We start from the raw sequence: 22,947 nt of genomic DNA, 5'->3' as shown, positions 1-22,947 counted from the left end.
ACCAAAAACAAGCATTTCTAAAACTTTTCCTTTTTTTTTCTCTCTTTTTTCATTTGCCAGGCTTTCTTCCCCGTGCACATCCAAGTTGTATTTTTACTCCAGCCAAAAGGTTTTTTCCAAAGGGCGTTTGCTGATTTTAGATCAAAATTTGTTAAAGAAGAATTAGAATTCAAGGTATGTATATTTTGTTAAGATTTCAGCTTTTTACTAACTGGCCAGTTTGCCACTTTCACATTTTTCTATGATTTTAGTTTTTTTTACTAACTGACCAATCTTCAGGTCGCCACTTTCACATTTTGCAGGTGTAGAGTCACATTCACAATCCACTCAACACACGACTCAGGTTGAAGCAGATTAAATATTAATCCCACAAAATGATAATTCAGTGAATAAACTAAAAATTCGTATAGCTCACAACCACATAAGAATCATGTGAGAATCTCTTATCTCTCAAAATTAAAAGCATCAAGTCCTCTCACAAATCGACCCGCTTAAAAACATGTCCACGTTAGTTCATCTCAGCACGAATTCATATACCCATAAAATATATTAATACTAGGTTCTGCAAGTATTTTAAAGAGTTGTAAACTGGGGTGAATGGTGCCCCCCAACTCTTTAACAGACTGAGGGATAAATGAAGGTGAAACTGGGGGGTACAATGAGGCCACGACAAAAGGAATGCTATAATCAATGTTACAATTAAGGCTACAATTAGAGCTGGATTTAAGTAAGTGGAGGGGGGAGGGGTGGGGGGTGGGGTGTCAGGATTTTTGTTGAGGCCTGTACACTTTTTCAAAAGCTTTAATAAGAAATCCACTTATTAATAATAATGCTTATGCCCAAAAGCAGAAATAATTTAGAAGAAAGAAATAGAATACTGGCACATTTTATCTCATTTTCCTTCTCTTTTAAAAAATATTTAATATGAATATTTAAAAAAAAATATTTTAGAGTTTGTGGAGGGTGAGGTCCTGGGCTGACACACACCATAAATCTGGACCTGCATTTATATATTACGAGCACACTATAAGCAAACACTTTTTAACCACAACAGTGTTGTCTGCCTTTTTAATTACGATAGTGTTGTCTACCTTTTTAATCACGATAGTGTACTCCACCTCTTTAACTATGACAGTGTTGTCTACCTTTTAACCATGATAGTGTTGTCTACCTCTTTAACTATGACAGTGTTGTCTACCTTTTAAACCATGATAGTGTTGTCTACCTTTTTAAGCATGATAGTGTTGTCTACCTTTTTAACCATGATAGTGTTGTCTACCTTTTTAACCATGATAGTGTTGTCTACCTTTTTAACCATGATAGTGTTGTCTACCTTTTTAACCATGATAGTGTTGTCTACCTTTTTAACCACGATAGTGTTGTCTACCTTTTTAACCATGACAGTGTTGTCTACCTTTTTAACCATGATAGTGTTGTCTACCTTTTTAACCATGATAGTGTTGTCTACCTTTTTAACTATGATAGTGTTGTCTACCTTTTTAACCATGATAGTGTTGTCTACCATTTTAACCACAATAGTGTTGTCTACCTTTTTAACCATGAAAGTGTTGTCTACCTTTTTAACCATGATAGTGTTTTCTACCGTTAAATTAAAAGTATTGTTGGTAAAACATGAAAAGTGTGTGAAGGGAAATAACCTGTCGAAATTCAGATATTTTTTTTGTCTCAGTTGAAGGGCTCCTGTGGATGCAGTGGCTCTTCTTGCCCTCCCTTAAATCCAGCCCTGGTTACAATCCTATGTTACAATCAATGAAAACAAAATGTATTATATCTGTTTCTGCTTGAGTTATTTTTTTTTTTTTTCAAAATTAAAATTTTTATCTTTCCTTTTAGTTTTAATGGAATTTAAAAAAAAAAAAAAAAAAAAATATATATAGTTAGTAATGTTAGAAAGTTTTTAACTGTTAAAGTTAGCGAATATTTTTTGTTTTTCACTCTCTAGGTTGTACTTTGCGATGCCACTAAAGATATAGAAGACTATGTGGAAGTAAGCAACCTGACCTCTGATGTTGGCGGGGAGCTTGAGTTTGATGCTAACGAGTGGACAGAGCATAGATCGGTGAGTATAACTGTTTCTTTATGAAGTGTGAAATTGAATCGGTATTTCAGAAATTGGTTAAATTAAAACAAGGCTCATTAGAAATGACACTAAAAAAAAAATACATTGATCCATTTAATATGTAATCTTTCAAATAGTACTCCAGACTTTTAGCATTGGCAAACAGGAATACTTAACACAGATGCTTTGAAAGTGTTAATTTTTTTTCTGAAGCTGATTTTACTCAATCTGAACAAGATTTCTAACCAACATGGCTATGTAAATATTTTTGTGTGACCCAAGGCATAGATTTGGTTTCTTTATCATCACATTCACCAAAGTCTCTATGACGATTTGAGTAAAACAGTTTATTCTGTTCTTGACCTGTAAGATGTTACTTCAGAAATGTTATAATTTCTAGCCCTAATTTCCTGCAGGACAGCAGGGGATGCTGGGAGTTTAAAAGTAGGACCATCGATGTGGTAGTCTGGATTGCTTACCAATGACCAAGCAGTCTTCTTTATAGTCTGTCATGCCATTCAGAAATGTAATTGTTATTCGCTCACATTGCAATTTATTTCTTAAGATTATCTTGTTTTGATTATATTGTTTTCTTTTGCTTGGTAAATTGTGCCATAGGAAATATTTTATTTTTTACTTGTACAAGAGTAAACAAAAAAGAGTCAACTGAAAAGATAACATTTGAATACGAGTCAGAAAAATAGATTCTCTAGCAGTGGGCCATGACTATTGAGGGATTGTGTCATCAGCTCAATGGTCAACAAATTGAGCATTCCACATGACCACGAATCCATTTGGAGCTGGTCGACCTCACTCATCATAGTCCTAAACTGCAAACCTGACTTCTACATATTAATCCTTGACCCTTGAACCATAGTATACTCTATCCCAGGGCTGGCCTTAGACGAATTTGAACCATTGCTCAAATTGTGGCCTGCGCCCGGCAGGGGCCTGCAATTTATATTTAGCATATCACTATTAGTCATAGCTCATGTCACAGGCTTTTAAAAATGTAGGACTTAAAGGGTTTAATTAACCCACTGGAGTCTAATGTGTTTGAGCTGCTTCCTATGCATGTATAATAAATGTTGATAATAATTGGTAGAAATGGTTGCTATTGTAAAATAATTTAGAAGACCGGCCTCGCAAGCATGCATTAAATTGGGCCCTGCAGTCTGTAATGCCTGCCCTGCTCTATCCCTTAGCTACTTTTGCTGTCTTGATAGAAAGCATCACATAAAGGACTTTGAAAAAAAAAGTTAATGTGTTTATGTTAAGTAAAATTATTTATTTACCTAATTTCTATGCATTTTTTTTTACTTAAGGGAGGTCAGAAATGAATGTAACAGTTACATTTGCTAATCCAAGGTATCACACGATTTATTGTTGGACAATTCAAGCTTTTATAAAATCTATTTTTTTTTCAAATGTGATACTAGTTGATTTCAATAGAATTAAGGAGGATAACTTAGTGTTAAGTTTTTTTTTCTTAAAATCATTTTCTGAATCACAAAGTGATTCCCTGATCAATATTTTAAACTTGTTGCTTCTCTTGGAAAGCGTTGTATTGGGCATTCTGATGTGACCACACCTGTTGACCTGAAAAACGCCCAATTTATATTGTGTATTCCAGAATCAACTGATAAGTTTTCATATTGTAATATTACCTCCCCTACAGATAATTTCTTTTAAATCATGTATCAATGGTTTGCCTCTTTTGTTACAGGCTGTGGAAAAGTTCTCCAAAAACACAGCTCAAATTTCCACCAATCTTTCAGCAGTTGTCAAGAAAATGGAAGAGAGAGAACTACCCAATGATGTCACTGGTAAAGTTTCACCATTGTTAGCATCATCAGTTTCAGGATGAGAATCTAAATATTACTGACCTCCAAAGTTTGATTCACTCTTTTCAATGAATTTATATTAAGATAAAGTTCTCATTTCAGGCCATGCACTCTATTGGGCAGAAGATGTAAAGATAATCTGTTTCCATGGTTGGTTAAGAGAATGTCATGTGGCTGACACAACATCCACGACTAATACCAGATACCCATTAGTCGGGTGGGCTTCCCAAAAGATCTTTAAGTTATAATCATATTTTCAAAGATTTCAACCCGAAGCCAAGCGAGTCTATCAAGTTTTATTAGGATAGCAGATCGCAGACGAAAGTAAATAGGGTTGGTCACATGACACCCTAGTTAACAGATACAAATAAGCTTTAAACCATTTAATAAATTGCTTATCTTAAATTGACACAACCCAATTACTTTTTTTTTATCTTTTCTTTAGAGTCTCTTATATAATAGATATACAACTAAACATCACCTATAAATTATATTGTGATTTGTTTTCAGTGCATCAACCACAAATCATGCTTTTATATGTTAAACATTGCAAGTAACACAGCATTGTTATTGTTAATTTGGTACAACCTGTAATCATTGAAAATATAATATCTCTTCTTTTGTGTTACAAACACCGTCATCAACCTGATATTTAATTACCAGTTATTTTAGCTGTTTGTTTTTTTTGTTTTTTTTAAGCTCAAAATCAAACAAAAAACAAATTATTTTATTAAAACAGGTAATACCAAAAGTAAAACAATAATAATTTTGAGATAAATAAGCATTCTGAAAAACAATAAGTGGTTACCGATATATGTAAAGCTTCTTATAAAGTGTAATCTTGAAATGTAAAGACTTCAACTTGTAAACTTTTATTTTTATTTCAATGTCTTGATGTCATTCATATATTATTATATGCATTGCCTTCATATACTTGTTTTGATTGCATGTTTATTGAAAAAAAATTACTTTCCATAGAATGAACATAAAGTATAACAATTTCGTTATTTTACTCGTTGGCTGAGTGGTAAAATGCTTGGCTTTCAAACTGGGGGTTCCGGGCTCTGAGTCCACACAGCTCTAATGGGTAATTAAATATTAGTTGGGAAAAAGTAAAGGCAGATGGTCATTGTGCTGGCCACACGACACCTTCGTTAATAGTTGGCCAAAGAAACAGATGACCTGTACACCATCTGCTCTATAGACTACATGGTCGTAAATGAAATTTAACTTTAACCTTTTATCTTACAAAAAATACAAACATTACTTAAAAATACAATGTAACTAAATGAATTACATAAAACCTGTTAAACAGTTGACCTTCATGACTTACTTGTAATAACAATTTTGGCAAGTTTTTAAAACAATTGTGGAATTAGCAATGTTATTTTAATAATCAATTTGATAAGCTATTTAAATATTTACTTTTTGGTAATGATTAGTCTGACTATTTAGGTACCGAGGCCATTTTAAGAGTGTGTATGGCAGAGAGGAAAGAACTGTTGGAGGACATAGACAGTGCCTCGGCCCACGGAGAAACGTTGCTCAAGTGTATTAAGGGAGATAATCCAAGCACTCCGCTGACTAAGCTCTGTCATGTTCTAGAATTAGAAAGGTATTTGGTGTAGAAGTGTGTATGTGATAGTGTGTCAATGTATACTCACATCATGTACTTGTTAGCCAAGACAGTGGTCCTATAAGCAAGCGAGGTTTTGTCTAAAAGGAAATGAAACTTGTTTTCTTTATTCCCAGCATTTATTTCATACAAATTAAGGCACAGAATCAAAATGCAAGTTTATTTTGCGTGCTTCAAAGTTTCCTTCAGAGTTGAAGACAATCTTCATGTCTATCTCATACCTCCCGCAGGACCATGGGAGATTGCAGCGGCCGGGCCGCCATCCAGTGATGAGAATGAAATAAAAAAACAATAACTCGCAAACAGTAAAACTTGTTAACAAAAGTATTTAATAGGTTTGGACATTCCTTGAGTATTATGCCCAAAGAGAGGCTTACTATTTAGAGTCAGAATTTATTCATCATCATCCTTTGTGTTTCTCTTGTAAAATAGGGCCACAGTAAAAGCATGCCACTCTCCACGGTTTCTTGCTAGTTTATTAATGGCTTCCAAGCTCTTTCCTGTCATCTCGGCTTCATCAGGTTTACAGTGTCGCCATGTTCTTATTGATCTTTCTCTACATCTTGTTCCCTGGAGGTTCTACTCTAATGCCTGTCTAACTCTGTTTTTGGTATCTTTTCTAAGTGTGTGACCCATCCATCTCCACTTCCTCTCTAAGATCTGCACCTCTATATTTTTCTGTCCACTCATCTCCCACAGTTTGTGGTTTTTATTTATCAATAACCAAATATTACAACCAATTTCCAAGCACACACACACAGAGATGCAAAATTGATCAAATATTTTTCTCAACCCAAGCTCTTATATGTCCTTTAGGGTCCTAAATAAGAATTCTTTATTCTTCTAGGATGTATGACATTAGATTTTGTTATTAGCTTTGGGGCTCAATAAATATATGGATGCCTTCTGTATACTCGGTATACATATATATATATATACATTTCATACTAATAATTTGTTTTGATTGTATATTAATTGAGTAAAAAAAAAATCATTTTGTATATTAATTTAATAAAAGAAATTCCTTCCCTTAGAATGATTGTGTCAAAATTACTTCCCTTAGAATGATCATGTTAAAATTTCCAATTTGTTCTAATTTCTACTTAAACATGATGGACTTGGCTGTTTGATTGTAGTTGTTCCCATTGTGTTGCACAGATTACTTGTTCAGCTTCATGAGAGTCGAACAGGTTTTGGGGAGTTCTGGCTGCGTCATGAAGCCAAGTTGAAGCAATGTCTCACAGTGCGCAAATTTGAGGAAGAATTCAAACTTGTAAGTCGTGGATAGCACATTTCAAAGTTTCTTGAAGCTATGTTTTTTTTAAAAATTATTTTACATCCACAGTGCGTTGAATCTTTTTAAAATTAACATTATTTTTTCATTATAAAAATTATTTAATAAGAAAAACATACAAAATACTTTTAAAAAAAACAAGCTTATATTAAGCGTAAGTGTATCAATTAGTTTGATCCAGACAAGTGATAGGATCATAGCGTATTGAGAAAGCTAAAAGCATGAAAATGTGCTAAACAAAAACAAATGGTAAAAATATTTGAAATCGCACAGATTTATTACTGTTAGTCTACATCATAGACATATTTATACAAAATATATTACATAACTGATCTAAACTAACTGGTACAATTACACATCATATAAGCTTTTTTTTTTTTTTTTTTGTCTTAAATAATTTTTACAATGTTTTTCTTGTTTGAAAATAAAATCAAGTAGGGCTGGGTTTAAACTTAGACCTTGGATGGCTGCCTAATCGTGCGATTTGCGCGCTGGACTGTTGTTCGGATTTGTTGAGGGTTCAAACCCTGCCCGCTCCCATCCCCCGTCGTCCTGCGGGAGGTTTGGACTAGGAAGTAAACTATCTTCAGCTCTGAAGGAACATCCGAAACATGTAAAACAAACAAACCTTCAGCTTTGCAACCAAGTGCTTCACTAAAATGCCATGGGGGGGGGGGGGGGGGGGGGCCGTTGTTACTTGTAGGTTTTTAGACACTCCTCCAGAAATGAAGATTATTGCGTCCTAGTTCAAACCTCCCGCAGGACTGGAGCGGAGGGTGGCTGGAAGTGAAGAACATCAAGATGACAGTCCAGAGTGCAAAACCACATGACAGGGAAGCTATAACCATCACTGGACTGAAAAAAACATCCTTCCATCCCAGTGGCTATGCAGTCCATGGCTGCTTCAACACATCCTTCCATTCAGATTTCTGTTGAGCTTTTGTCTCCGTGCCAGAACTCTTGATGTAGATCTGCATCTACATGATCACCAATCAGACATAGTCATGGTCTGCCTTTTAGTTTTGCTCCCCTGATATTCTTTCAAGGTGACCTGCCCAAAGTAGTCTGTTCTTTATTTCCATCACTATCGGTGGGTCTTTATACAATAGATATCTCTTGGTTAGTGCGTGTCCTCCATCCAGTTTTTGTATAGCACCATAGATTTTTCAGGAGGCGCTGTGGCTGAGCGGTAAAGCACTTGGCTTCCAAACCGGGGACCGGGGGTTCAAATCCTGGTGAAGACTGGGATTTTTAATTTTGGGATCTTCGGGCGCCTCTGAGTCCACCCAGCTCTAATGGGTACCTGACAGTACATCATCTGCCCTATAGACCACAAGGTCTGAAAGGGGAACTTTACTTTTATAGATTTTTCTAAGTATTTTCCCTTCCCCAGTATTTAGTAGATTTTCTTTGCTTTTGTCAGATTCTAGGTCTCACTTGCATACATGGCTACTGGTCTTACGATGGTTTTGTAAATCGTTTTGTTTTACTTGATAAAAGACTGAAAAAAAAACAACAACCCATACAACCTATATTGTACATTTATCTTCTTATCTTATATAATACAGATGTTACTTCAAAAAAGAAGATGATTAGGTCCTACGCGTCATGCATTTAGTTAGGGTTTTAGGCTGCGGTTAGTCTGAATTAGTGAATTAGCTTTTGACACTTTTATTTCAGATTCAGTTCACCATGGAGAGACGTCAGGAAACTCTGGAAGCACAGATGAACGAGTTAGGTAGCTCAGTCATGCTAGTAGAGCAATTGATCCACGACTTTGATCAACTGGAAGAAGCTTCACAAGTAAGTGAAGAATCTTTTTGTTTGCCGAACAAAAAACACATCCTTTACTAAAAGACATCCTTTAAAAAAAAACACATCCTTCCAAAAACACATCTTTTACAAAAATACATCCTTCACAGAGTAATCATCCTTTACAGAAATACATCCTTAACATCTTTTAAACAAATACCTCATTTACACAAATATCACTTTGAAATATCACTTTAAAATATCACTTTAAAGCAAGCCCATTCCTAACATAAAGTCATCATTTGTATAAACACATCTTTCGCATAAGCCCATCATTTACAAAAGTAACAAAACTATATTTTTTTCAAACACATCATTTGCACAAAATGCCATTTACACAAAACACAATTGTACACAAAAACACCATTCATATAAATACATCATTTACATACATCATTTTCACAAACACACAATTTGTGTACAAATTTTACAAAAAAAACACCATTCATATAAATACATCATTGATATACATCATTTACACAAACACACCATTTGTACAAACAACATTTGCATACATCATTTACACACACAATTCATTAACACAAAACACATCATTCATGCAAACACATCATTTACACACATCTTTCACAAAAATAAGCCAGTACACAAACACTTCATTAACTAAACAGAAACATACCTTTTAGCTTTACAGTTGATACACACCTTTTAGCTTTACAGTTGATACACACCTTGTAGCTTTACAGTTGAAACACACCTTTTAGCTTTACAGCTGATACACACCTTGTAGCTTTACAGTTGATACACACCTTGTAGCTTTACAGTTGATACACACCTTTTAGCTTTACAGTTGATACACACCTTTTAGCTTTACAGTTGCTACACACCTTTTAACTTTACAGTTGATACACACCTTTTAGCTTTACAGTTGATACACACCTTTTAACTTTACAGATGAAACACACCTTTTTAGCTTTACAATTGAAACACACCTTTTAGCTTTACAGTTGATACAAACCTTTTAGCTTTACAGTTGCTACACACCTTGTAGCTTTACAGTTGCTACACACCTTTTAGCTTTACAGTTGATACACACCTTTTAGCTTTACAGTTGAAACACACCTTTTAGCTTTACAGCTGAAACACACCTTGTAGCTTTACAGTTGAAACACACCTTCTAGCTTTACAATTGAAACCCACCTTTTAGCTTTACAATTGAAACACACCTTTTAGCTTTACAGTTGATACACACCTTTTAACTTTACAGTTTAAACACACCTTTTAGCTTTACAGTTGATACACACCTTTTAGCTTTACAGTTGCTACACACCTTTTAACTTTACAGTTGATACACACCTTTTAGCTTTACAGTTGCTACACACCTTTTAACTTTACAGTTGATACACACCTTTTAGCTTTACAGTTGATACACACCTTTTAACTTTACAGCTGAAACACACCTTTTTAGCTTTATAATTGAAACACACCTTTTAGCTTTACAGTTGATACACACCTTTTTAGCTTTACAGTTGCTACACACCTTTTAACTTTACAGTTGATACACACCTTTTAGCTTTACAGTTGATACACACCTTTTAACTTTACAGTTGAAACCCACCTTTTAGCTTTACAGTTGATACCACCTTTTAGCTTTACAGTTTGTCTAGCACCTTCCTAATACAAAAGACTTTTAATCTCACAGTCAATATGCCTAACTAAATGGCCTAAATTTTGGGGCCAAGATGCCAACACTTGTTTTGTTTTAGCGACACAAAACTTTATTGCTGTCAAAATATTTTTAAAAAATGCCGTCCTCACAAGCTGAAGAAAACTTTTAATAGATTGGGTTTGAAACGTTGACTCTGAGAATCAGGAAAACAAAAAACAATGTAGGCCCTTTCAATTACAAATAAAAAACAATGTACCAAATAACGCGTTGTAGTTGTAGATCTACACATGAAACGCAATGTGTATTGTAATGTATTGTTTTTTCATGGCCTTATAAATTTTTTTTTATTGATTTATCTTCTCGAGAAAATGGCCTATTAGAGATTTTCAAGATGAACTGAACAATGTCAAGGAAGCTAAAGGGAAACATCAAAATTGCCTACTAAAAAGTTACACGCAGAAAAGCTTAAAAAACAAAACAAATCAAAACTTGATTCTGTTATGTCATCAGAGATGCAATAGTAAACATATAACTTTTTTACAAAAAAAGATCTGAGCACTTCCTGTATTTTTTACACCAGATACACCCAAAAGATTGCTATTTATAGGTTTTTCGCCATGTATGAAAATCTCTTATTATTAAACCATACATTTTTACATCAAGTAAAAATGGAAAAGTAAATTGTGAAACCTTCGCTAAATAGAATGGAACCTCCCGCCAAACCACAAAAGGGAGATAACAAAGACAGTATGATAAATTAAAACATCAATTATTATCTCCCCCTTACTTTAATCATTAAATCTCTCATATAGGTCTAAGAGTAGTTTGGAAGGTAATAATGGAGGCATGTCTTAAAGCCAAAACGAAAAGGCGTCGTATATTGATAAGGGAGCTGCTGTTTGCCGATGACGCGGCACTCGTATCTCACTCACAAGGAGGTCTACAGAAGCTAGTGAACGCCTTAGCAGCTGCTTGTCAAGAGTTTAGCCTTACTATAAGTCTCTCCAAGACCGAAATCCTGGCACAAGACGTCGCAGAAATACCTATAATACAAATTGGGAACCACACCCTTTCAGTGGTGCAGGAATTTACCTACTTGGGTTCAACAATTGTCAGTAACCTAGACTTAGACATCGAGCTGACAAAAAGGATAGGAAAAGCTACCACAGCATTGGCAAAACTCTCCAAGCGCGTCTGGGAAAATGGTAAATTGACCACAGCGACCAAAATCCTAGTCTACAACGCCTGTGTTGTGAGCACTCTCCTTTATGGCAGTGAGAGCTGGTCAACATACATGTACCAAGAGCACAGATTGAATAGTTTCCACTTGCGCTGCCTGAGACGCATAATGGGCATCTCTTGGAGGGACCATGTCTCCAATCAGGAAGTTTTAAGATTGGCCAATATGAACAGCATGTATGCTCTCCTGACACAAAGAAGATTACGCTGGCTCGGACATGTCACCCGCATGCCAGATGGCAGAATCCCGAAAGATATCTTATATGCTGAGCTTGTGGAAGGAGTCAGACCCAAGGGCCGCCCAAGACTAACATATAGAGATGTCTGCAAGCGAGACATGAGAGCCTCAGGCATCAGCGAAAGTATGTGGGAAAACATAGCCAAAGACCGGAGTGCATGGAGACAGACTATGCGTGCTGGGACAACCCTTGCTGAGAACAAAAGAATTGAAGCGGCTTTAATCAAGAGGGATAAAAAGAAAGCTGCCCTGTCTGCTAGCCCTAAATCAGAGGCATACACATGTACGAATTGTGGCAAAGTCTGCCGTTCTAGAATTGGCTTGATTAGCCACACCAGATTCTTCCCCGTCTCAAGATTAAGCCAAAACCAGTGACTCATTTGGGCGCATCCATTGCCTTTCGAGACAAAAGGAGCCATATATATATATATATATATATATATTAATGGAGGCATGGAGGGAGGGGATTAAATCTTCAGGCGCTCTTGGCTCCCATGTAAAGGCCCTAAAGAAAGTATAAAAAAATACAAACCTCTAATGTGTGATGTCCAGTTGTGCAGTTCATGTGACGTCCAGTTGTGCAGTCAACGTGATGTCCAGTTGTGCAGTCAATCCCAGTGTCAACGAAGTATTGACAGGAGGTTTCACCAACCAATATTTTCGTTCCCCCCCCCCTTGTGTCACCGTCGCTCCACAAACACAGGCTTACTTCTGGAATGTGCGAAGCGTCGTCCCGCTAACTTTCTCCACTAGCCCCAGCCAGTTCACCCAGTTCAGACGCTGGCCGACGGTTATTCTCACAGATGCAGCTCGAGAGTTGCCACAATGCACACTGGCATTAACGTTTGGCAGACAGAGCAAACAGAGAACTGTCCTGGCATATTAGGGCTAATGGCTTCTTTAATCTCTCTAACGCGCTTGTTCTATTTGCAGAATGTCTTGTGAGAAGAATCGTATTAGTGGAGTTTAGAGGATATTTGTCTTGTTCTCGTTTTGTTTCGTTCCTAATTGGGACATCTTAATTTTAATGGGTAATTAAAAAATTTTAAAGATTAGTTTTGTGATGATTTTTTTAAATAAGTATTTTCCTTAAATTGAGTTAGTGTTTGATTCTAGATGAGTGATGACCAACATTTTGACGACCTTGGCGACCTGGGAAAAGGGGGTGGGGTGGGAAGTTACATAAATCTTCGACGTCAATAGAATTTATCAATAGGACAACTATTGTACTTATCAATTGAACTTATCAAAAGGACATCAATAGAACTTATCAACGTAACATATCAATTGAACTTATCAATAGGACATCAATAGAAGTTAATCAATATAATTTATTAATAGAACTTATTAAAATACCTTATCAATTGAACTTATCAGCTGGACATCAATAGAACTTATCAACGTAACATATCAATCAATCAGCAGGACATCAATAGAACTTATTAATGTAACTTATCAATTGAACTTATCAGCAGGACATCAATAGAACTTATCAATGTAACATATCAATTGAACTTATCAGCAGGACATCAATAGAACTTATTAATGTAACATATCAATTGAACTTATCACCAGGACATCAATAGAACTTATCAATGTAACATATCAATTTAACTTATCAATAGGACATCAATAGAACTTATCAACGTAACATATCAATTGAACTTATCAATAGGACATCAATAGAACTTAATCAATATAATTTATCAATAGAACTTAATATAATTTATCAATAGAACTTATCAACATAACTTATCAATTGAACTTATAAATATGTTATTTTACGATACATTCTTGTCTAAATCTATCGTACATCTTTTGGCCAATCTTTGTATGCAGTCATCTGACATCACCTTCGTTTATCTAGTCCATCGGACACGTACGTCTGATACACACCTCACCCCAAACCAATTCAGATATCCGCCTCTCCATCTGCCCATCAAAATATTCGTCATTCTGTCTCATCTGCGTTTACCCACCTATCTTTTCTCATGGTTCGAATCCCCCTCTGGGCTTATCTATATTTCGCCATTTTATTTTCTCTTCAGCTTCTGCTACTAAATGTTTATTCCCACCTTCGGCCAGTTGATCTTCTTTACTAAGTTTATATCAAGTCACTCTGTCTGTCTGTCTGGTCAAACGTTTTTACACGTTATTTCTCCCACACCTACTCTCGGATCAAACTGAAATTTTGCACAATTATTTCTTTGACCTGACAACACATGAATCAATTAAAAAATAACCAATTAGTTAGTTAATTATTGGTAATTAGTGATTTTGTTTGGTTTCTCAAACAAGGGAAAGAATTCGTATTAGACTGAAGGGGTGGTATACGCTGAATTAGTCCCCATTATAAGTCATCGTCTGAGTCATAGTGAATACAAACCTGAAAAAATAGGACGAGACTATAGAAACAATAGATAACTAAACAATCTTCCATGTTCATAAGCTCTTCACTAGCAGAGTGGTTACCGTGTTGGCTTGAGAAGCTTCAGAACACTTGAACCATGAGTTCGAATTCAGGTCGTTCTAACCTTTTTTTTTAATTTTTATAAATGCTTTTTTTTTATTCTTTGTCCAGATCTATTACAAATGTAATTACATGACTGATCCAAACTAATTGATACAAGTATGCTGAATATAAGCTTTTTTTTTAAAAAAAAGTATTTGTATATGCTTTTCTTGTTTATATCGAAGTGTTGAATGTCTGCCATAGTTAATGATAGTTTAAACTATTTCATTCACTGACGTCTTTCTGTAGTATCATCTTGGTCTCTCCCTCTCTCTCTTTCTCTCTCTCTCTCTCTCTCACACACACACACTTCACTCCTTACCTCCCAGGTGCGCCACTGTTTTCCCGCTCTTCCCCCCGCAACTCTCAAACACACCTTCTGCACTTCTCAAGACGATGTTCTTTATTGGTTCAGCTGTTGAGTAACTGACCTTGACCTATTACTCAAGACATCGGACACATGTCGCAGCCTACGTCTGCTGTCTTCCATTTAAAAAAAAAAACGGCCCTACATTTTTGTTCCTCTTGTAGACTCTTGAGTCTCATTTGGTTTTTCGTGCGATTTTCTTAAATTTTCTAAGACCGCATCACAAACCAAGAGATTAGAGACAGGGTTACTGCAGCGATCGGACCCCATGATGACCTGCTAACTTTTGTAAAGAAACGCAAGATTAAAATGTATGGCCTTATAACAAGATCCACGGGGCTCGCAAAGACCTTCCTTCAGGGAACAGTACCAGGAAAAAGAAGAAGAGGCAGACAGAGAAAGCGATGGGAGGAGAACATAAAAGAATGGACGGGCTGCCATTGATAGAGGTTTTAAACAAGGCAAAAGACAGGGAGGAATGGAGAAAGACGGTCGACGAGTCTTGCCTGGTGCCCCAACGGTCCAACAGACTAAGGGATAGGTAAAGGTAAAAGGTAAATTTGAATCGAGAGACACAGTTAATATTTTTTTTTCTCCTCTTCTAACTAGTAGGACAAACCAAGAAGCAATGAAAATATTAATCTTCTTATCTTATATAATACAGACGTTACTTCAAAAAAGAAGATGATTACGTCCTATGCGTCATGCATTTAGTCGTGCATATTAACCACTGACTTAAATTCTGCCTAGTCACTGGTTTTCCTGGCTAGCTCAGGCAACCCATTCCATGCTCTAATAGCACTAGGGAAGAAGGAGTATTTGTACAGATTTATGTCCTAGCATATGGGACGAGGAATGTGCCTTTATCTTTGTGTCTTTCAGAGTATTTTATTAAATTTTGTTTTTGTATATATATATTAATGCCCAAACTTTCTCGGTTTGGGGGGCGGCCATATACATTTCTGACACTTTTTTTTTTCTCCTCTTCTAACTAGTAGGACAAACCAAGAAGTAATGAAAATATTAATATATTAATGCCCAAACTTTCTCGGCTTGGGGGGCGGCCATATACATTTCTGACACTTTATTTCTCGGGCCACATCGACACCAATTAAATCTACTGGAGCGGTGGAGCCATTATGCAATTTGGGAAATGGTTTTAACACTGTGCAGCAGAACATTCCAGGCTAGCATAGCCACACGAGGAGGCACATAACTCCAGTGCAAAGCCCTCAGACCCCCCTGGATGACAAGTTGTCTTCATCGAACCACGATGGACGAACCATATATATAGAATTCAGTTTCCCTTCCCACCATGCATGTACTCCAGCAGAAGTCCAGATTTCTTATCTACTCGCCACTCCTGATGGTCATTTTCAATTAGACAGTTCGAATCTTGACTTGTGTAAAAAAGATATTCAATCACAAGTTTTCTATCGTTGGCTTTTTTTTAGAAAAAAGAATAAGAGATTTAACCCTCTGAAGCCATCTCTCAAAAGAAGCTGGATGATAATGATATTGATGGGGAATTTCTGTGAGTCATATAGAAAAAAAAATTGTTTGCGGAAAACCCAATGAGCAATTGGAAAACAAAATATTGATCCGAGTCTTCGTCTGCTGAGAGAGGAGAGTTTTTAAATTCTCTAAATCTCATGAAGTAGTCCAGAAGTCAAACTCAGTCTTTCTTTCATTTGTTTTAGTTTGGTGATTTCTTACTAGATCTAACGGAACTCAACTTTCCAACATTGCATTCCCAGGATTGTGTGTGTGTGTGGACACAACATCAATTATTCACTGTGCGTCACGGTTGATTAGTCTATTTTTAGAACAACGGTGCATAACTCTTGATGCTAATTTATTGATTTTTGGCAACAAAGCAAAGGGGAAAACCAAAAAATATTTTTTTAAAAATCTTAATCTGGCTTGAAAACAAATCTTTACAATACAACAGCCAAATTAAAAAGTTTGTTCCCTGTTTTTGGGGTACATGCATTATCATTTTGAAGTCAAATACAAAACCAAATAAGCAGGACTTAGCATCCAGCCTCAGTGCAATGTGTTCAGCTCTTGTGTCGTGCTTTGGCCAGGTAATTTAATTGTATTTGCATTATTCAGACGACACTTTCACCGCTTGAATAGATTAAACTTACATAGAAACATTTTCGGCATGGTCTGATCGTTGAAATTGATCTTTTTTTTTATATATATATATTTTCTGGCACTTTGTGAATTGGTTAGAAACATATTTAATTCATAATCCGGATAGTGTCCCCTTATCGATACAACTTATCAATAAACATAAAAGAGTAAAGCGAATATAGGTACAGAAATGCCAGTCTAAATGTCTATCTTTGACCATTAGAAGCAGTGCATAATCTGTGACAGTGCTCACCAGTACGGCGTACCGGCACCTTTTTCAATCTGGGGAAAAAAGTTATTACTTTTCTTGCATTTTAACATTTATTATTACTTTATTAGTTCCGGCACATTTAACCAAAAGAAAAGCATTTGTTGGAGGAATGAATTATATTATAGTTTCATTAATATGTAGAAATTCTATTAATTTATTTTGGTTAGGTATCATAAGAATATATTAAAATACATTGATTAATCGCTATTACGGAAATATCCAGGTTCAAAAAGGAGGAACTTCTTTTTTTTTAACTTTTTTTTTTCTATGTTACCTTTTTACGATTCCTGCTATTGACTTTGTTTTATTTTTCATGGATGGACAAAGTTGGTTGGAAGTTGGTTTGAAAATTTTAATTATGTATTCCCAATTAGACTGTGTGCTTTGTGGCTAGATAGCAAAGTTGAGATGCCCAACCATTGTCGGACCATACACGAGGCAAGGTTCAATGGAGTACTTTTTTTTTTTTGCCTTTATTTCTTTAACGTGTCGATTTCTTGTGCTGTGGGCCGGACTCGTGGCCGGATGTAACCCGCGCGCCGTTGGTTGGGCCTCAGTGATGACGTGACAGTTACAAATGGGGAAGGGACATTATTTCAAAGTCTCACTCTGGTACAAAATCTTGGACACGTTATTTCTTCCTACTCCCATTCTCGGATCAAGTTGAAACTTTGAACAATTATTCAGTGTCGATGACAACACATGAACCAATCAAAATATTAGCCAGTTTTATTTTTATATATAAAAGGGATATAAATAATGCAGCATTGAGAGATGTAGCATTAATTGTGCGGTTCTTTCCTTTATATATAAGCTTTTGTTTTTCTATTTGAAATATTTTGCTTGTTTTGTAGAGGACGTTAGAAATGAATTAAGGCCAGGGGAAACGTCTGTGAGGAACAAATTCCGTGTGATTAGTTCTAATTAAAGAACGAAGCATCCTGAGCATTCTTCAGTATTGGGTAGACAAACTTCTGGGAAGTCGTCCTATAGTAGAACCACATATAATGTGTGCTATTTAAAAGAGCCTACTAACTCTGCAGCAAAAAAAAAAAAATGGCTAGAAGAAGATTTTGAAATGATTTTAATTTAAAATAAGTAATACAGAAATTAACAATTATTTTATGTTTTATTTTTTTTTTATGTTTTATTGTTTCAATTATTGTTCAAATAATGTAATAAGCTCAACATTCATATTTTGTTTGACATTTTAAAATAAGAAAAAAAAGGACAGTAGGTACATTAATCCTACCACATTCGTATTCATAACACGACGCTTTATATACTTAGCTATCAAGCCAGTTCATGATTCATATAAATCACAAAAGTAATGATTAGAATGATGGTAAATATAAGTAAAGTTCCCCTTTCATATTTTTAGATCTATGGAACAGACGATGTAAAGGTCGTCTGTTCCTTTAGTCCACGGCTAACGAGGGTGTCATGTGGCCAGCACAACTACCAACCGCCTTTACTTTTTCCCTAGGATTCGAACCCGTAAGCCAAGCGCTTTATTGCTCAGCTACAGCGCCACCATTAGATTAGAATGAGAAATGCTTCAATTGTTGTTTTTTTTTTACCTGAGATTCCGACCAGCTTCCAACCGACTTTTTTTTTTTCCTCCATGAAGAAAGTGTAACATAAAAGTAGGAATGGTAAAAAAGAGAGAAACAATATTGTAAATATTAGTCCTAGGCTTTATTCACACATATATACACACATACAGACATACACACATACAGACATACACACGTACATGCACACACACGGTGTTTGCAGCCTTGACCTACATATAAATATATTTGACCCAAGCAATGGAAGTTTAATTTTTGTGGGTATGGTACTTTGTACTTCCGGTTTCTATTTCCCGAGGCCATGTATTAAATCAGTGGTACCCATCCTTTTTGGACTAGGGATCCATATACATTCTAGCACGTACCACCTCAGAAATTTTTTTTATTAATTAAGAATATTTTTTAAACTACGGCGTTTGTCTATGGGGAATGGCCACAAAATCACTGCCACATATCTAAATGTAGCAAGGTTTATCTCTCTTTCCACATATTTAACATTAATTACCACTACTCGATTAACTAATTGGTCGATGTTTTTATTCATGTATTATCATCGACTTTGAATACGTGTGCACATTTTCAACTTGATCCGCGAACGGGAAGTGGGAAAAAAAACGTGTAAAAGAATCATCCCAGACAGACGGACAGACAGACGGACAGACGAAGTGAGTTGATATAAGATTTGTAAAAATACAACATCGTCGAGTAAAATGGACCCAAGCTTCTGCGGATCCCTGGTGCATTCTTGCTTTGGGCAAAGTCTCAAATTGATCTGTGGGCACGCATCATAGGCCGGAAAGGTCTCGCGGGCCGTAGATTGGACATCACGCGGTGTCACGACCAGTGGGTCTTCTTCTTCAACCACAGAGTTGTGACTAAGACTGTTCAAATTCAAGGCCCACGGAATTTTGCCTCCATCTGCCGGTCTGAATCAGGCTACTGTCAGGGACAGATCAACGCAATCGTACATTTTTATATTCCTATTACCGTTGACTCGTATCTCACGACGCTAAGGTCAGAAGCGAGGCCAAAAGGCTTGCTTTAACTTACCGCTAACACATTGTCATCAGGGTTTTATTACTCTATATCTGGACGCAGGTCTCAAAAACGGGCTCTAAAGGTTTTCCTTAAATTCAAAAGTTGATGTATATTGCTGAGAAAAGAATAACTAGCTTGTTGGCCACACTGGGAAAACTCATTTCTTTTCTATAGCTCTGAGTCTTCTCTCGGGGGTGGGGTGGGGGGGCATAGTGGCTTAGCGGTAAATCACTTAGCCTCCGAACCGAGAGTCTCGAGTTTGAATCCTAGTGAATACTGGGATTTAAAGGACGCCCCTGAGTCTCCACCCAACTCTAATGGGTAAACGTTTGGGAAGGGGAATCGATTGGCCTTTGTGCTGACCACACGACACCCTCGTTATCCGTCGGTCAAACAAACAAACAAACAAACAATTACCTTTACATCATTTTCCCCCAAAGATTGGAAGAGCTGAAAGGGTACCTGTACTGAGTGTTCTGCCGCCATTAACCACTTTTCTCTTTCTTCAAACTGGTTTTCTGCCGTGTAGGATTGTTTTTTTTTAAATAAAGTCTTGCTACGTATCCGAATGGACCTTATTCACCAATCGTAAACAAACAACGTTTAGTCACGTGATAATATTGATAAAACAACGGGGAAAAAACTGTCACGTGATAGCCATTGTGTATTAAAAATTAGCTCGTAATTTGTATAGAAGAGATAGAGAATCACGTGGCTAAATGTTATTTGTTTACGATTGGTGAATGAGGTCCACTGCGTAAATTTTTGGGGGGTTTGGTTATGACGATGCGCGCCCCAGTCAAACGTCAAGTGTCATTATCTTTTTACAGACCTCTGCATCCATTATCTGCGTCGTGTCTTAACATGCTAAATCAAAAAGTTACACACCAATTTTTTTTTCACGCGACAATACACGACAATTGGTTTCATGGACAATTTATTTCACGTCAGATAAAATGAGTAGGGTAATCTCCATTGTGGTCAGGTTCATAGGTAGACCTACTATTTAAAAATGATAATATTATGAAAACTGCCTGATGGCTGCCTGGTCTGCGGCATGCGCGCTGCACTGTCGTTCGGTCGTCTGGATTGTCCCGAGTTCAAACCCTGCCCGCTGCCATCTCCCGTCGTCCTGCGGGAGGTTTGGACTAGGAAGTAAATTATCTTCATCCCTGAATAAACAGACGAGACATGCCAAACAAAACAAAACTTTTTTTTTTGAACCTCTGTTTATTTTAAGCACTAAATAATGAACATGGTGATTTGGGCCCATACTGCAACAACTCAAGCTTTTTTGTCTGGTAAGGGATGCATGTGTGCTTGAGAACCATTGATATTGGGGATTCTCCCCTAAGCTTTAGATTCCACTTCCCGTCAATAATCTGTCAGCCCTTTTAATATCCCCAGGTACTTTAGGCTGAGATTGTGTGAATGACTTTTTCTCTCTCTTGTAAAAAAAAGTGGTCTGTGTGTTTGTATTGTGTGTGTGTGTGTGTTGCGTAAGTGTTTGAACCGTAAGTTTGCGCCTTAAGTAATTGGTTTTCATTCAGAAAATTTAACCGGAAATGAGTGGGCGCAAAAGTGTTTAAAAGTGACATTGGCAACTTGTTTCCATACATAATTTCGTTCATTCTTCTCTCTCTTTCTCTTTCTCTTTCTCTCTCTCTTTCTCTTTCTCTCTCTTTCTCTTTCTCTCTCTCTCTCTCTTTCTCTCTCTCTCTCTTTCTCTTTCTCTCTCTTTCTCTTTCTCTCTCTCTTTCTCTTTTTCTTTATCTCTCTCTCTCTCTCTCGTTCTCTTTCTCTCTCTCTTTCTCTTTCTCTCTCTCTCTTTCTCTTTCTTTCTTTCTCCCTGAGGTCTACTTTAAAGAACCACTCAAATCTAAATTTGCAAGGTAAAAAATTTAAAAAAAAATTGGAAAATACAGAGTTTGTGTGCATGTTTGGTTTTAAGACTTTTTAAAAAACAAAGCTTATATCAACTCACTCTGTCTGGCCAAAAGTTTGTACATGTTATTTCTCCCACACCCAATCTCGGACCAAGCTGAAACTTCGCACAAGTATTGCTTTTACCGGACAACATAATAATCAATTTTTTAAAGAATTAAACAATTAGTTAACCATTGGTAATAAACGATTTATTTTTGGTTACTTGAACAAGGGAAAGAAATTGTAATTGAATGAAGTGGTGGTATAAGCTGAATAAATCCATTTTAATGACTTAAAGATAATCTGTTTCTGCGGCCAACGGTTAACGAGCAGGGTGTCATGTGGCGAGCACAACGACCAACCGCCTTTACATTTACCAAACTAATGTCCGGTAACCATTAGAGCAGGGTGAAAGCGTCACCATAAAAATCCTGAAATTCAAATCCACATCTTCACCAGGATTCGAACTAGAGACCCCTTCGGTTCGTAAGCCAAGCGCTTTACAACTCAGCCACCTCGCGCCCCAATAATAATAAAAAAAGAATATAAATATCATAGCCATTGACGATTCTTTGTTAACTCTTTCTCTCCTAATTAACGATATCAACGTTATATAAAAAGAGCATTCTCCTATAATTCTATACTAGCAGTAACGTTTTCTGATTACAAACAAAAATGTTATTGAAGTTTAATCATAACAGGAAAGAATGCACAAATGTGTAAAATGAACAATTCTGCCAGAACGTGGAAAAATAATTACGGAGGTAAAGAGTTTAAAGTAAGTCTATTTGAGTTGTGTAGTGTAGAAGATGTCTAACCTGCGTCTGTAGAATTTTGTACTAATTAGAAGATACAGAAACATGCAACCTATCTTCATGTGAGTTTGTAACAACAGAACCACAGATCAAGATACTTATAATCAAGTAAATTAACAGGTCCAGAACGGGAGCAGTCTAGTCTCAGTCACTATAACAAATGACGTAACCCAGTGATGCCCAACGTAATTCGACCTGCGGGCCATTTAATTTTCCAACACTCGTCTCGCGGGCCACATCACCGAAAAGTTACACAATTAAATGAACTGTTCTAAAACTATTTTACCAGAACCCCCTAGATTTAGTAATACGTGATGTGATATTTGACGATTATAATTTTTTAAGCGTCAGAAAATAGCTTCATTTCTCTACTTAAAATGTTAGCAACAGTGTGGGTGCCATTAAAACCGACACATTTTCTTGTTTCTGTTTGGGGAATATTCCCATCAATCCTCCAATCTCTATTTGTAGTTAATCAATCTTTTAATCGTAGTTCAAACCAAGGATGCTCCATATTTTTGTGTATAATGACGAT

The 22,947-nt window shown here is 36.3% G+C and overlaps 1 protein-coding gene across 8 annotated transcripts in view; it reads left to right on the top strand.

The window, feature by feature from the left end:
- The window catches only part of LOC106078450 (guanine nucleotide exchange factor DBS-like), a 141,601-nt gene that overhangs the window by 61,918 nt on the left and 56,736 nt on the right, over positions 1 to 22,947 (top strand). For all 8 annotated transcript variants that reach the window (XM_056012209.1, XM_056012206.1, XM_056012202.1 and 5 more), the window contains 6 exons: positions 61 to 174; positions 1,964 to 2,080; positions 3,807 to 3,906; positions 5,380 to 5,539; positions 6,719 to 6,833; positions 8,535 to 8,657. In XM_056012209.1, the coding sequence (XP_055868184.1) occupies positions 61 to 174; positions 1,964 to 2,080; positions 3,807 to 3,906; positions 5,380 to 5,539; positions 6,719 to 6,833; positions 8,535 to 8,657 (729 nt within the window). The remainder of the gene's footprint in view (positions 1 to 60; positions 175 to 1,963; positions 2,081 to 3,806; positions 3,907 to 5,379; positions 5,540 to 6,718; positions 6,834 to 8,534; positions 8,658 to 22,947) is intronic.

The sequence above is a fragment of the Biomphalaria glabrata genome, chromosome 15, assembly GCF_947242115.1.
Source record: "Biomphalaria glabrata chromosome 15, xgBioGlab47.1, whole genome shotgun sequence".
In the NCBI taxonomy this organism is placed as follows: Eukaryota; Metazoa; Mollusca; class Gastropoda; family Planorbidae; genus Biomphalaria; species Biomphalaria glabrata.
Note: the sequence above shows the minus strand (reverse complement) of the source record. Positions and strands in the feature narration are given on the sequence as shown.